The 14859-nt window shown below is 47.4% G+C and overlaps 1 protein-coding gene across 1 annotated transcript; it reads left to right on the top strand.

Moving 5' to 3' along the window:
• The first annotated feature begins 378 nt into the window (after positions 1-378).
• On the top strand, positions 379-10369 carry LOC142817542 (uncharacterized). The gene is made up of 3 exons (XM_075894575.1): positions 379-1356; positions 8954-9180; positions 9868-10369. The coding sequence occupies exons 1-3, from the start codon at positions 379-381 to the stop codon at positions 10223-10225; spliced, it is 1563 nt and encodes a 520-aa protein (XP_075750690.1). The 3' UTR covers positions 10226-10369.
• Positions 10370-14859: the final 4490 nt, after the last annotated feature.

The following is a 14859-nucleotide window of genomic DNA, read 5'->3' as shown; positions in this document are numbered from 1 at the left end:
CAACCACCTAAAGCTGCGGACATTGGTCATAGGAAGCGCCCAATTTCGCTTAACCGCATAATATAGCAGTTGAAGTGGCTCACAGCCTACCCATCATTTCACTTGGTCTATCTTTTCATCACATGCTTCCTTTGCAGCACGTTCATCCAACAGGCTTTGAAAAAACCAATTAATGCAGCATTTTCTTATGTTTCGCTATACACACCAGTATGATCAACTTTCCTTGTATGTGTCGTTTGTGAGCAATCACCATCAAGGATTTGCCGCTCGTGCACGCCCTCGTCCCTGTAGAAACCAAGCTTTCAGATCATCTTGGGCCACTACACCAAAAGGCGAATTCGCAGGACCGTTTTCATCTGCAGTCACCACTGCTAGAGCATGCAGGGCATCAACCGGAAGATTGACGACACGGATGGCAAGAAGCAAACAGACCTACCGCAATACATGCGGCCAGTACGAAACGCCTATCCGACACCAGGCAACGTCCAGGGTTGGAGCCAGAACCCATTTCAAGTGACGAGTCAAAGCCAGTGGCCTGCTTCAGGGGCTGTTTACGGACCTTCCAAGAGTGGCCTTCAGCCACCCCGTGGAATCGGGCCGCAGTTCACGCGCTCTGCTCTACAAGCCGCGACGATGCAGCAGAAAGAGGCGAACGACAAACAATACACGATCATAGACCCAGCCCTGTCGCCAGTGGGGCAGCCAGCACGTTCGGGTCACAGCTCAGCGTCTTTTTCTTTCCGAGGGCAACACTCCCACCTGGGCGACGGCAGCTGTTGTGACTCGACGTCAAGCTCCACGTCCAGCAGTGGCCACTGCTGCATCTGCAACGCGATGAGTGACAGTGACCTGATTCCTCCTCGCATTAGGCGCCGCCTTGCAAAGTCGGGAGGTGACAAACGAGTAAAGAAGTTCTCCTGGACAACGTGCGCCCCCGTGGTAGGTGTAGCGTTTGTCGTCGCTTCTTTGTTCCTGCTCGGCATTTCAACCCGGTTACCATCGCACCGCGTGGCGTTCTCTCTCACCGTCACGCAGAAAATGCGAGAAGCTGCCAATGAAATGCATAAAGAAACGTCTCCGGCTAGCGACTCGCCGGCAACGAGCAAGTTGACTGAAAAAAAAGGAAACGAGGACACTGCAAAAACTGACCTGAGCGTGACGACAGAGGGCGCAACGAAGCTAATTGAAACATCTGCACCAACGGTCAGGGCTAAAACCGTGGCTCCAGGTCTGAAGACAAAACACACCAAGCATGCTCTGAAGACGCATTCTTCACCCAAGGGAACTTCCAGAAAGAGTAAAAAGAGTGGCCGGAAGGAACGCAAAAAAACCCGGGCCATTTTATTACAGCAAGCAGTGAGTAATTACCATTTTTCGTTTTGAAACTTACGTGTATGAAAATTACGGTATCAAAACTTCAATTTCAGTTAACGTTGGCATACTTCTTGGTGTAGTAGTCGAGTTTTCTCCACATTCATGTTGTATTTTTTGTGTACTACATGTACAGAACTTTGTAAGAGGCTACGCAAAATTAGTTATCTTGAAATAATTTGGCAAAGTCTTTGTTAACACACAAAGACATATACTTCAAAAATACGGAATAAATTACTACAATTTTTACATCTCGAAGTGACCGACAAATGGCCAGAACGTGTGTATGTATCGTAGTACAAAAAAACATAATATACTGTGACATATTCTAGCATTCTTCTTGTGTTGTTATTAGGCTTTATATTTTCAAGTCATGCTTAAAATTATCAAAACCGTCTTGTTGCGCAGCCTAGCGAAAGAGCCTTGAAGCTGGATTACGGAATATGGAGTCGATTCCTTTGCTGAAACGGGTGCCTAGTCTCATGCTGTCGTGCGTGACAGTCCTCAAACTTAGATAATGTATATTATTATACAGCCCCACTCAGTTTTGTGCCACTTATGTTGTAAAAGGAATATCACCGTGAAAAACGGTGCTGCCGTCGCGGCCACCAGTGGACAAGTCGGGATGTGGCACATCCGCGCGGAGTGCACGCATGCACAGTAAACCACCACGCACTCACTGTTTGCAGCATGTGAGCATAGGAGTTCGTATTCACTGCAGATAGAAAAAAAAATCTGATTACAAATCTTTCGCGGCGTTCACCACTCTATCGTTCCGGGATCAGACACATTGACGGGCAAAGGCCTGACCCCACGTACACGTCGCAGCACGTCGGCGCGTGTCTTTTTGACGCGGCATAGAGCCCTCTTTCATATGGAGAGAGCACGTGCCCGAGAGAGAGCCACGTGCTTCGCGTAGCCATGTGCGCACTCCCTCTACAGAGAGAGTGAGTGGGATTGACTTTATTAAACATATCCTGAGAAGGCTGATAAAGGGCCATTTCGCCCCTAATTCAGCCTGGAGGCTCCACCCATGCAGGATGGAGCTCGCAGCCGAAGGCTTGTAGCGATGTCCCAGGCCTTCTAGACCGCTTGTAGTTGCTGCTTGTATTTGTTACTCTTGAGGGCTTCCTGCCAAGCCTCTTGGGTATTTAGTTGTGCTGCGCTGTGGGTAGGGCACAGCCAAAGCATGTGTTCGAAGTTGCCATAGGGATGGTTGCAAAGGGAGCATGTGGGTGTTGTGTCGGGGTCGACTCTATGTAAGGGTAGACTCTTAGAGTTAGAGCTTGTGCTTTCTTGAGTTTTGGGTGTGGTGCTGGGACGGCACGTCTTTGTCACCGGTAATGTGAAGTGATCTCATGGTATGTGAGTGTTTTGTCCTATCTGCAGAGATTCCCATACGGCCCACCCCTCTACGGGTCGTTGTCCGAGTTCACGCGCCATGCGGTTGGCCTTTTCGTTGGGATTGCAGTGGTCGAGTCTCGGTAACTGTCCTAAATGGGCTGAGAACCAGGATACCGGAATTTGAGCTTTCTCTTCTTCAATATAAGTTTCTTTGCTCTCGTACTCTCTCAATGCGTTGACGGTGGGTTTTGCTGTGCTTCCAGCTACTAGGCCAGCCGCGAACGTTCGTGCCATGGTCTTGGGGTCTGTGTACATTATGGAATGGGCTTGGCAGATTTGCAAGGCTAGCGCGATCGCCATTTCCTCGTCGTTTGGGTGGTTGCCGCGTTTATGAGGTTTCCGTCTATATCAACTACCCCTATGGCAAACGCCTCTCTGCCGTAGTAGCGGGCGGCATCTACGAATAGCACGTGCGTGTCGTGTTTTTTGCCTTGTTTATGAGCGCCCTCGCTCTGTCCTTCCTTCGGCCTTTATTGAACGTTAGGTGAACGTTGCGGAGGATTGTCTCAACTCTAATGTGTTTCCTAGCGTCATTGCTAAGTTTGGTTCTTTTCTCTGGTTATAAAATTGGGCGGATTCCTGTGCCTCGGAGGATGAGTTGGCCGGCCTGCGTCATCGACAGGCGTGTGATCTGTGCCACTCTCTCAGCCTCAAAACTTTCTTCGGCCGTGTTGTGCAGACCCAATTGCTCGCGTTTCTCGTTGCTCGTGCTATTAGGCAAGCCGAGTGCCGTTTTCAGTCCCTTACGGAGCATGAAGTCGATCTTTATGATTTCAGCCTTCGTAAGTTTCAGAAACTGGAAAGCGTATGCTGCGTGACTTACGAGAAAGGCATGATACGCCTTCATGATGTTGCCTTCAAGGAGGCCTGCCCTCTTGTTGGCGATTCTAGTAATGCCTCTTGCAAAATTGTTCGTGCTTTTTTCAAACCGCTTGAGTGGTTCCATGTTGTGGCTCTCCTTGGCGCTTAACGTTGGCCCTAGTACCTTAACCATGTATACTTGCGGTATCATTTGGTTGTTCTCAGCTTTGAGCAATACTTCCTGCTCCTCTTTTTGCGAATTTCGTCGAGGGTGAAAGAGCGTTAGAGTAGATTTGGTGGAGAAGAGTGCGAGTCCAGTTGGCCTAAGAAATTCTTTGGTTGTAGTCTGTGCTTTTGAAGGATTCCTTTCAATGCATCATATGAGTGGCAACATGTACCCATATGGTAATATTATCCGCGTATATGACATGGTGCACAGATGGTATTGGAGCGAGCTTCTCTGAAAACATGTCCATCGTTACATTAAAGATCAGTGGCGAGAGCACTGACCCTAGTGGGGTGCCAGTATTTCCGAGTCGTTCGGGTTCACCGCATTGCTCTCCTATGCGTATTGTGGCGGTTTTGTTGGCCAGAAAGGCTTTAATGTAGTTGTAAAATTTTTGCCTAAGTTCATGCGCAATATTTCTTCCAGTATGTGTTCATGTTTTACGGTGGCAAAGGCACTGGCCAGGTCCAGGGCTAATATGTCTTTGGACGCGTGGAGGAGCCCGTAACATGTGTGCTCTCTAAGCATAAACATGGAGTCCTGCGTGGCCCTGCAGAAGCCAATAATATTGTGTAACAAGGGCCCATTGTTTTCAATATGGTCCATGATACGGTTGAGTATTGCATGCTCAGCTACTTTTCCAACGAAAGATGTGAGTGATATGGGCCTTATCAATGCTCAGCGGTATGGTTTCGGGATGAGCGAAACCTTGGCACTATACGCCATTCTTGTGGCACGGTACCCATTTCCCATGTGTCATTTATCTTCTTAGTAATGATTACGATTGCTTTATCGTCAAAGTTCTATAGCAGCTTATTGTCGATGCCATCTGGCCCTGGCGCCGATCTGCCATTGAGTTGCTGTAGAGCACCGTAATTCAGCTTCACTGAATGTCTAGCTTTACTTGTGGTCAACCTCCATATGAGATATTTTCGTTTTCCCAGGCTACTGCTTTGCTTTCCAGTGGGAGATATTTTTCGCCCAGCGTTTTGAGGAGAGCTTGGGATCGATCTACCACTGTCCTGGGCGTGCTTGTGCACCAATCGTTAAATTTGCAGCTGGGTGCCGCCTCTGGTGGGTTTGTCGCTGTCCGCCATAATGTGTTTGAGCAGCCCCCATTTGCTTCCCCTCCGCATTTTGCGATCTGCTTCGTCACATGTGCTGTTACACTGCTGGGCGCAAAGCGTTTTGGCGTGAGACATAATTTCACGGCCAAGGGCCACGTTTTTTTGCGTAAGTGTCTGTAGAGCTTGTTTTTACGCCACGCTTCTTTTAGTTCATGCTTTTTCTGCAGCAAACTGATCAGGTGAGAGTTCGTGGCCTGGATGGATTCATGAGTCTCGACTTCTTTGGTGGCCTCATTTGCTGCCATTTTTATTTCATGAAGTAGGGCTTTATACGCTAGTTCTGTACTGCCCTTCTGCTCCCTTATTTTACGAAACTGGTCCCTGTCTGTGATGAGGAATTTTCTTGGCGCTATGACCTCGTTCACAATGGTAATTTTCAGGATGCAGTGGTCGCTACCTAGGTCCTCTGCGAGGTTATCCTAGGTAGCTCTGACGTTCTTGGTGAAGGTTAAGTCGGGCATTGTGTCCGGCTGTACCAAATTACCTTTTCTTTAAAGGAGGGCAAGTTCGTTTATAAGCGGCAGGTTCAGCGCATTTGCGCTTTGTGCAAACTTGGTGTCTTTGCCTTCACTTTTTATGTATCCCCAATTGGTGCTCCTGTCGTTAAAATCACCCGCTACGATGAGCAAATTGTCACCCGTCATTTTTACCGTGGAGGTAAGCAATCTGTTGAAGTCTCTTTTCTTATATGATGGAAGACTGTAAAGTTTGAGTACAAAGATGCTTGTTTTAACAGCCCTGTGTGCTAAGATTTCTCCCTTGACCGTTTCCAGGCCTTTTTTGTATGCGGCGGCGTCCTTTTCGGTGAACATTATGTCCTTCCGGATGAAGGTAGCCACTCCTCGCGTCTTGTTCTGCTCGAGGTGCAGGGTTGGCCTGGTTAACCTGTACCCCTGTATGCCAATGCTTTTAGCAAATTTGCTTTCTCCACGTTCCTGTAGCAATATTATATGTGGCTTTTTTATAGGCTAGCAATAGTTGTGTTACTAGTGCTTTGCCTTTCTGAAGTGAGTTACAGTTCCCCTGCCAGATCTTAATGTTGTTACGGTCAGCGGCCATTTTGGCTTGGTAGCTTGTGTGCGTCACGGCTCGTTACTTCCGCGAGATTGCGTACTTCGACTGGTCAGACTTTAGCTCTAGAAGTGATGCTCGGCACGCTTGCTGTAACCACTGGTTTTTCCACGCTTAGGTTCTGAAGAACAGCCACCACAGGTGGGTTGGCTACCATCTTTTCCTGGCTCACGAACCTCTGGTCAACTTTTTCAGTAGAAGTCTTGAATGTTTCCATAAAGTTGGCAAGCGTGTTTACCAACGCATCAATTTTGTCGTTGAATTTAGTTATTGCAGACTCTGTGTTTGTCAGTGGGGCTTTTTTATTGCTCGAGACCATCTCGACCTCCTCCGTCGTATCGCTGTCGCTGTCTACGGCTTTGCCTTTGTGTGTGTTGTGGATCATTTGTTGTATGCGTGTTGTCGGTTGTGCCGGTGAGCTCGACTGGTTAATTCCGTGGCTGCTCTCTATTCTAGCTATTGAGGCCCGGAGCTCTTCAAGCTCCTTCTTGAGCGCCCTGTTTTCTTGTTCAAGCACTAGTATGCGAGAATCAGGAGCATGCTATGGCTGTGCCTTACCTTTGGGCTGGCTACTTGTGCTTTGTGATGCACCTTTAACCCTGCTGGCCCAGGAGTCATTGTTAAGCATCTGCTGCGGCAGCTACGTGGCTGCTGGTCTGGTTCTTTATCGGGATCTCGAGCACTCTTGAGATGGCAGGTGGTTGTTGAATCTCGACAGGGTTGAGGGGCATCCTCCAGAACGAGAACGCCCTCTGGATCAGGAATGCCCTCTAGATCGGGATCTTCCCCTGTATGGAAAACGGTGATGAACGCTCGAGGTGCCTGTACCAGCACCTGGTTGTGGCAGGGCGTGACGGATGTTGAACGTCAGCTTGCATTTCGGCTCGCAGTCATGCACGCCGTCTTCTTGTAGCGTTTCACCGCAGTTGTGACATTTCTTGCTCGTTGCGTTTGTGTGCAGGCCAACATCGGCGCGACGACCGACTCCTCTGCACGTTCTGCAAAAATCGACTTGTCGCTCGCTTGTAGAGCGAGCAGGGAACCATGGCGGTTCCGCACATCACTGTGTTCAGAACACGCAACCCGTCTAAGAGAATTGTGACGACTTGGTTTTTTTATGCGTCTTGCCTCGACGGCAGAATAATTTCGGTCGTGCACAATCAGGGATTTGAGCGCTGTGTCGTCAAGGGAGAGGTCAACGTTCTTGATGACGGCCCTGCATGGTATATCGGGCGCGGCCACGATTGTGGCAATTTCGAACGAGCCTTGGTTTGTGTAGTTTCTGCACGCTCACGTATGATGTGGCATTATTTTGGTGAGGTGTAGAAATAACGATGTTTTGCGTTTTGTCTGGGCATAACGTGTCCTCCCGTGCTTGTTCATCGGCGATCTTCGCGGCCATGATGACGGCTCTCACCAGCAGAACGAGGTCAACTCTGGCTATGTCCAATCCTTCTCTTGGTCTCATGATTACCCTGATCAGGTCATTGGGTAGGCGGGGTAGCCTGGAAGCAGATACCACTCGATGTAGTGCCAATTGACTCTTGTTGAAGCCCCTGGAATGCTTCGGTTGGCTGTTGTGCTCGACCGTCCCAGTGGCCAGCTCCTCGTTCGGCGGAGTCGTCTGTCTAACGGCGTCGCATGGTGGTGGCCCATCCTGGTCCGTCGAAGATCTCCGCACTTAGTTTCATTCATTCCATGGTTATGGTGGAAAGCATTTTCAGTGTCAGGTTGTCGGCTACGGCGTACGGAAGATGATGCAGCAGCTGCCGCGTCTGGTCAGGCCCTTGGCTTTGTCTAACGGCCGTACTCCTCACCAACCCTGGGCATGGTTAGGCTTAGCGGAGACGCTCGCCGCTTCTCAAATTTGAAGTCCAAAAAGATGTCCAAGAGTTCACTAAATGCCAAAAATGGCATCTACAGTGAAACCGCAAAGCTTGCTAGTTCGAATCAGCAGAAAGTCAAGTGATCTTGCAGAAAAAAAAACAACCGAAAACATTTAGAAAAACGGGGGTTGATGTTTTCACGTCTGCACTCCTCGACGCCACCTAGCGGTCTCCCCTCTCTACTGAGAGAGGACGCGGCGCCACGTCAAAAGGCTTCGCACTGATGCGCTGTGACGGATACGTGTGGTTAGTCCTTAAATGGACACTAAAGGCAAATATTAAGTCGACGTTGATTGTTGAAGTAGCAGTCCAGAAACCTCGTAGTGTTACTTTTGTGCCAAAAATGGGCCCATTTTGAATTAAAAACACGTTTTAGTGGTCCGCATTGGGTTAGCGCACTTCAAATTACCCGATAAAAAGGCAGACCAACCGGACCGATTCACGTCACTATTGCCGTGCACAACCTTGCCAGGCTTTACTGCACTAGTATCAGCAGACCGAAAGCAGCGGGAGCCACAGCAGCAACAACGGCCATTGATCAATTTCCCGTCATTGGCTTCGAGATTGCAGACATTTTTTTTGTTTAAACTGCACCCGGTAGATGACACCACCTGTCCCGTGTAACCACGTGAAAATTGAATTTAAGAACCACTCACATCATTCTCTATAGTAACCACAGGCGGTTCTTTTTTTCATGATTCAAGCAGAAACGAACTAGGAGCATTTTATTGCGTCTCTTGATGTACGGAAAGTTCTTTTTAGTGCGGTTAGATCGATTACTAATGATTAATTGTAGGCGGTCCTTCTGATGTCATCCGGATCATATTGAAAATGTCCTACTGCAGCGCTTGTGCTCTTGTGAATTTACTTTAATTTCTCGGTAAGTAGGGCACTGTCGTTGATAATATTGTCATTTTAGATGTCATTCATTGAGCTTTCACTCTGACGTAAATGTTTATTTGATTTAAGGTATCGTTAGGATTTACTTTGCACTGAAGAAAATAGGCACCATAAAAAATAGCTGTTGGTCCCTTTAACGCAAATGGCTCTTGCTTCCTTGCGTGCAGATCCTTCCTAAGTGTAGTCATGCATTCTACACTTACTGCCGGCGTGCTCAGCGCGAATTTTTCTACCTACCCGATACCAACATGTGTTACGAGTCCAATGGGGTGAACGTCTGCACCAGAGGAACAAACAGGTTTGCCACCCTGGAACACTGCGTTCACAGTTGCATTTCTACCACGCACCCGGCTGGCAAGTGCTTCGGCAAGCCGATGTTCACGCGTTGCGCAAGGTATGTATAGGATATCTTACGATATGTCTCCATCTGTGTTTTCCACTACAGACCTGAACTGTGAAGGGAGAGCAGAACAGGAAAGGAATCTCTTTAGTACTGTCAGGTTCTGAATAACGTTAGCATTCATAGTCAATAAGTCGTCCAGCAATGTAAAGTTCTGATCGTTCCGTATGGTTAGTGGCGGTGTGTTGCAGTTCTTGTTAGGTGTCATACAGCCACGGAGTACTACTGGCGACCCCACGAGCACATATGGAAGCCAACATAACCATTAGAATACGTCTTATTTATTATTCCTGTGGCCTCCATAAAACTCTCTAACCAATTACTGCATAAACCACCTTATTTTATCTTGTTTAGCCCGTTGTCCAGCATTCGTTATTGCTCATCTAACCAGCCACTCGCATGATACGATTTCTGAAACCTCTAGCGTCAATGAAATGTGAGGATGGCATTTCAAGGAGAAGTGGATTTAGCATGCAATAAATACAAAAATACCACGTCGTCGTAGTCGCCACGTTGCTGTCTTATCCTGCACCACCTCTACTATACTGCTACTAGTATCTCATCTCTCTGCCGCACGCAGAGAAATAGGACATTTAGCACGATACGGTAATACCATAGCGTAAACGATACAGTGTATGTGGCCCTGCTTCGAAATTCTTCCGCGTCATTCGCTGTGTATAGGCGAGATGTCCTGTCCGACTGGTGGTACTACGACCACAGCAAGTGCGTGCCCTGGTCCTTTCCTTCTGGTGGCTGCCCAGCCAACGGAAGTATGGTGTTCGCAACGGCCAAAGAGTGCGAGAGGCGTTGCCGAGATCCACACCATGGACCCCGCTGCGCAAAACCTGACCTAGTGGCCTGCGGTCGACGCCACCTCAAGTACCCGTACTTCGCCCACGTGTCGTCCGAAGACGGCCGCATGAGGTGTTACCGCTCTTCGTTGGCCACACTGCGGCAGCACCAGTGCCTCGTTGGTGAAAACCGGTTCCCTAACTTCGGAACCTGTGCAGTCGCCTGCCGGCAGAAGCCGCCATCTTAATAGCAAAGGCGACACTGTGCACCATTGTCGTGAGCTTCGTCGTGTTCCTCCCAGTTTTCGCGCAGCCCGAAACCCCAGTTTTTTGCTCGGCGTTTGTGTACACGATGTTCAAAAGCGCCAATTTTTATGCAAATTGGTTGTTATGAAGGATGTCTCAACCACTTGGCAATCGTTTTTTTTTCACTCTTTCAAGCGGAAAATATAGTTAATCTTTAATAGATACAAGTGTATTATGGTTTTCAGATAAGGAACATGTAAAATTTGATGCTTCAGATATCCGTTTAAATTAAATATATCAATGTATTTCACTATATCTTAAAAGCAGGTAATGATGACAAGTATATTTCTACTGCAAAGTCACAAATATTCGAAAATTGAGAAAGCCGTCAGGAATTGCAAACTTGGCATGGCTAATCACCCACTATAGTTTTTATTTTTGAGCACATCGCTACACATAGGACATATTTAAATATCGACAACATTGTGGTGATTAGCAGTGTGATGGAGCCCCGCCACGGTGGTCTGGTGGCTAAGGTACTCGGCTGCTGACCCGCAGGTCGCGCGTTCAAATCCCGGCTGCGGCGGCTGCATTTCCGATGGAGGCGGAAATGTCGTAGGCCCGTGTGCTCAGATTTGGGTGCACGTTAAAGAACCCCAGGTGGTCAAAATTTCCGGAGCCCTCCACTACGGCGTCTCTCATAATCATATGGTGGTTTTGGGACGTTAAACCCCATAAATCAATCAAATCAATCAATCAGTGTGATGGAAAAAATTTGATGTTAAGCTTGCCTTTTTTACGCATATTGCGCTGATTTGAGATTGAAAGGCTGAGCACTGGAATGGTAACTGTTATGGCTACATTCATGTGAACTTGAACATAAACTACAGGCTACATAAAGGGCGAGGAAAAGCTTCATATGGAAGGCTGTTTCAAACAAATCAAGGTGTTTTAGAGACTCGTGCTTGCATGCGGACCCGAAACTGTATAGCACACCTTAAACGGAGATGGCAGTCATTGAATGAGGCAAACAATTCGTTATATGCTCTAAAAGCTGTCGTCACTCTAAGAGTGCATTACGTTAATTGAGAAAACATCCTAATTATTACAGCGGCAACAGCTCAATTTTCATTTTGCGTTACCAATTTTGAATACGTCAGTCGTTATTCATACTCCGTAAACGTTTAGGTTTATTAACACATCAATTGTAAATATAGTAAAGGTTCGCACCGCTACTTTCTCATGTCAACACACGCGCTTCTGCGACAGCTTCTGAACGTAGTAACAACCGCATTCTATCACGGTTAACTACAGCTAAAAAATAAAATAAACGCACACACTTTCTTAACAGGAATGAACAAAATATGTTTTGTTAATTTTGGGTAATGGGATGTTGCGATGGGATAAAGGGTAAAAGGATGAAGTATATAATTAAGGTTGGCCTTCTCTGTCTTCTTAGCATAATTTTAAAAGGCCTCCTGAAAGTCGGGTCTCGAGCTGTGGAAGGCAGTTTACGAATACTCCTTGGCCTCACTATAGGCATTGAAATATAGAGGAAAGGCTGAACACCGCTTGATGTGGTTTGTCTGCACTGGAAGCGAGTGAGTGAAACAACATTATTAGGTTCTCAATAGACGTGAGTTAACTCAGCGTCACCTGACTAGGCCCACTCGGGGACGGTCAGGTTGCGCGGGCCCTCTAGACGGCCAGGATTGATTATATGGAGGGTTTAACGTCCCAAAACCACCATGATTATGAGAGACGCCGTAGTGGATGGCTCCGGATATTTCGACCACCTGGAGTTCTTTAACGTGCACCCAAATCTGAGCACACGGGCCTACAACATTTCCGCCTCCATCGGAAATGCAGCCGCCGTAGCCGGGATACGAACCCGTGACTTGCGGGTCAGCAGCCAAGTACTTTAGCCACTAGACCACCGCGGCGGGGCGGACGGCCAGGATTTGACGCAGGTTTTGCTAGAAGAGAAACTGCAGTCCGGAGGGAGGGAGGAACGTTAACGTGTGTCCGCACGGTACTAAAACGAAACGTGGAAGTAGTGATGTGGCCGTGGCTCAGGAGACGGAATACAGCAATTAGAGAGCGCTGCTTCTATAACTCTACAATGCAGCATACAATGCAGCATGTCACGGCGCCTCTAGAATACCTGTCAAGTTGTAGAGAATGTAAGATGGGGGGGAGAAAGGCATCCCTGGTCCAGCATGTAGTGAGGGACAGGTGTCACGTCCAACAGGGAATTCAACCCCGTGTCCTCAACGTAATGCAGCACCCACTTGAAAACGGCTGTGCGGGTGGGCACGAAGAAGTAGATCTGCATGTGTCGTCACTGGCAGCGAATATCGGTGAACATGGTGGCTCGCTGTGGATGTAGCGCAGGTCAGTGACACAAAGCAGGTAGCACTGTGTACGTCAGGAAGGACCTGGTAAGACCAGGACAGTGCACGAAGCAAACAAAACAAAGCACGACATCAGAACTTCATAAGGACAAGATCTTATTAACAACTCACTACAACAACTTCTCATTACTCGAGATAAGCACGCCCTCAGGGTTGCCGTTGGCGGGTACTATGCGCCAAATTGGCTGCTTTGCAACTCCGTCTTGCGATGGGAGTTGAGGTTGACCCCATGTCTAGTTTATGACTTCAAACTTATGCCTCGGTACATTAAGAAGACAATGAGGTTGACCCCATGTCTAGTTTCTGACTTCAAACTTATGCCTCGGTACATTAAGAAGACAATTTTTATCGTTTCCTAGTAAAATTAACTCTTTCGAAGATTTTATGTCCTGTCAGCCGATGTGCGAAAACGTCCTCACTGCAGCGGGCTGATACGCGTCAATGAGCATCAATGCAGAGTGTGGCGTGCATGTATATACGGAGTGGCGAAGTTGTCTGCGCGTTAGAAAATGCGTGAACGCTGCTCACACAGCCCAAAATCTTTGCAGGTGCAAGTTTGTCGCACTCCTGTATACACGCCGCTCCTGCGCAAGAGTGAAATTTATAAGAGCACTCATTCGCAACAATGTAAATCTGGGCTGTTCATCTTGAATCATACTGTTACGTGAAGGATAGTCGCTTGCACCGTAGACCATTTACAAGGTATATTTACAACAGTGGTCGCACTGCTGACCGGTTCAGGTCAGAGTGCGAAGCGAGAGACCTTCGTTCTCTTCGTCGGGCGCACGCGCGCCTAGTTCGAGAGGCTATAATTATGGATGTAGCAATAGCATTTGAGGACGGACTGGTGTTACGTAAACTCTGCTAATCAGTCTGCTGCTTCAAACTCGGCTAATAAGTCTGCTGCTTCAATGTCGAACTTTCGTATTAACTTTTTTAGTACAATAAATTACTCTATCTTGAAGAAACTGTTTTTTGCATAAACCATATATACGCAAGCACAATGAAATCAAGAAACCTATTTGAGCCTTTGCTTAATGAAAATGATGTAATTTATTCTTCAATAATAAAAAAACTGTACTGATACTACTGTTCTTGTTCTATCTGGCTACGCATTTGACGATAACATTTTATTAGGTGCCTACTTTGGCTTTAGCATTACCTCTGAGTTTGAAGTCTAGCCAAAGGCAAACCTCAATGTCATGTCACAAATCTGGGCACTAGAGGCAGTGTTGGCTCTGATGGAAGTGTGCCAGTCAATATTACGCGAAAGTGGCTAGAAAGGGAGACGATGGAAACGAAATGGTGGCATCATTAAGCATTAAGTTTCTTGAGCACTGTACGTTACGGAACTTGAAATAGCGCCAGTGATTTCGCAGTATTTTATGGCGTAGCATGTACGAGCCAAGATGTTCAACTAAATGGTCATATTTCGGCATTCTTCGGCTGCAGGCAAAGCTAATGTTGTACTGGGAGCGTTCTTACTCTCGCTCTGCTCAAGTTTGTCTATCGAAATAAATAGTTATGTCTTTATTGACTTAGCTGATGCCTTATTCGGCGTCACACCAACATGATACCTCAGAGAGCTGCATAGGCGTCCGCGAACCAAATACACACATGAAGTCGTGAAGCAAATTTCAAATGTGAACAGAGTAGTAACGTCGCCTCAGACCACATAAGCACCCCTAATCAATCAAAGGTTCATAATGAGCATGGATTACAACCTGAACAACAAAACAGCAAGACGATTGCAGCTGTCGGGTTTGGGCATTCTATAGAAAACCATGAACCAGAAGTTAGCATTCCAAAACGCGGAAGTATCCGTTCTCCAAGTGGAAGTTTCTCGGATTCAATATAGCTGTGCCACGCTCACTCTTCAGCGAAAGGTAGCGCAAAGACGTGTTTTGAACAGCGAGAGTCGATTCTTTCAGCGTATATCGAGTCTCGGCTGTGGACCTTATTGTATTGCCCTTACGCACACATTCCAAGCCTTCACTCCGGCCTTTTAATGCAGCCTACATGCAGGTGTCCGGGACAGCTTGCGCTTAAAATACACAGATGTAAATGCATCCGGTACACATGATACCGGCGTCACTACCGCAGCTGAAACTTCTCTGCAATGTTGTCGCTTTAACAAAAATTCATTGCCGAGCAGCATGTTTTACGGCAGCACAAATGCAGCTTGCAGTGGGAGTTCGCAAAGAACTTGCGTCCCCATTCAT

Source organism: Rhipicephalus microplus, chromosome 5, assembly GCF_043290135.1.
Source record: "Rhipicephalus microplus isolate Deutch F79 chromosome 5, USDA_Rmic, whole genome shotgun sequence".
NCBI classification, from domain to species: domain Eukaryota; kingdom Metazoa; phylum Arthropoda; class Arachnida; order Ixodida; family Ixodidae; genus Rhipicephalus; species Rhipicephalus microplus.
Note: the sequence above shows the minus strand (reverse complement) of the source record. Positions and strands in the feature narration are given on the sequence as shown.

Coding starts and splice junctions, on each gene's coding strand:
- LOC142817542 (XM_075894575.1), top strand. CDS start 379: ATGCAGGGCATCAACCGGAAGATTGACGACACGGATGGCAAGAAGCAA. Junction 1,357..8,953: donor CCATTTTATTACAGCAAGCA/GTGAGTAATTAC, acceptor CCTTGCGTGCAG/ATCCTTCCTAAGTGTAGTCA. Junction 9,181..9,867: donor ATGTTCACGCGTTGCGCAAG/GTATGTATAGGA, acceptor CGCTGTGTATAG/GCGAGATGTCCTGTCCGACT.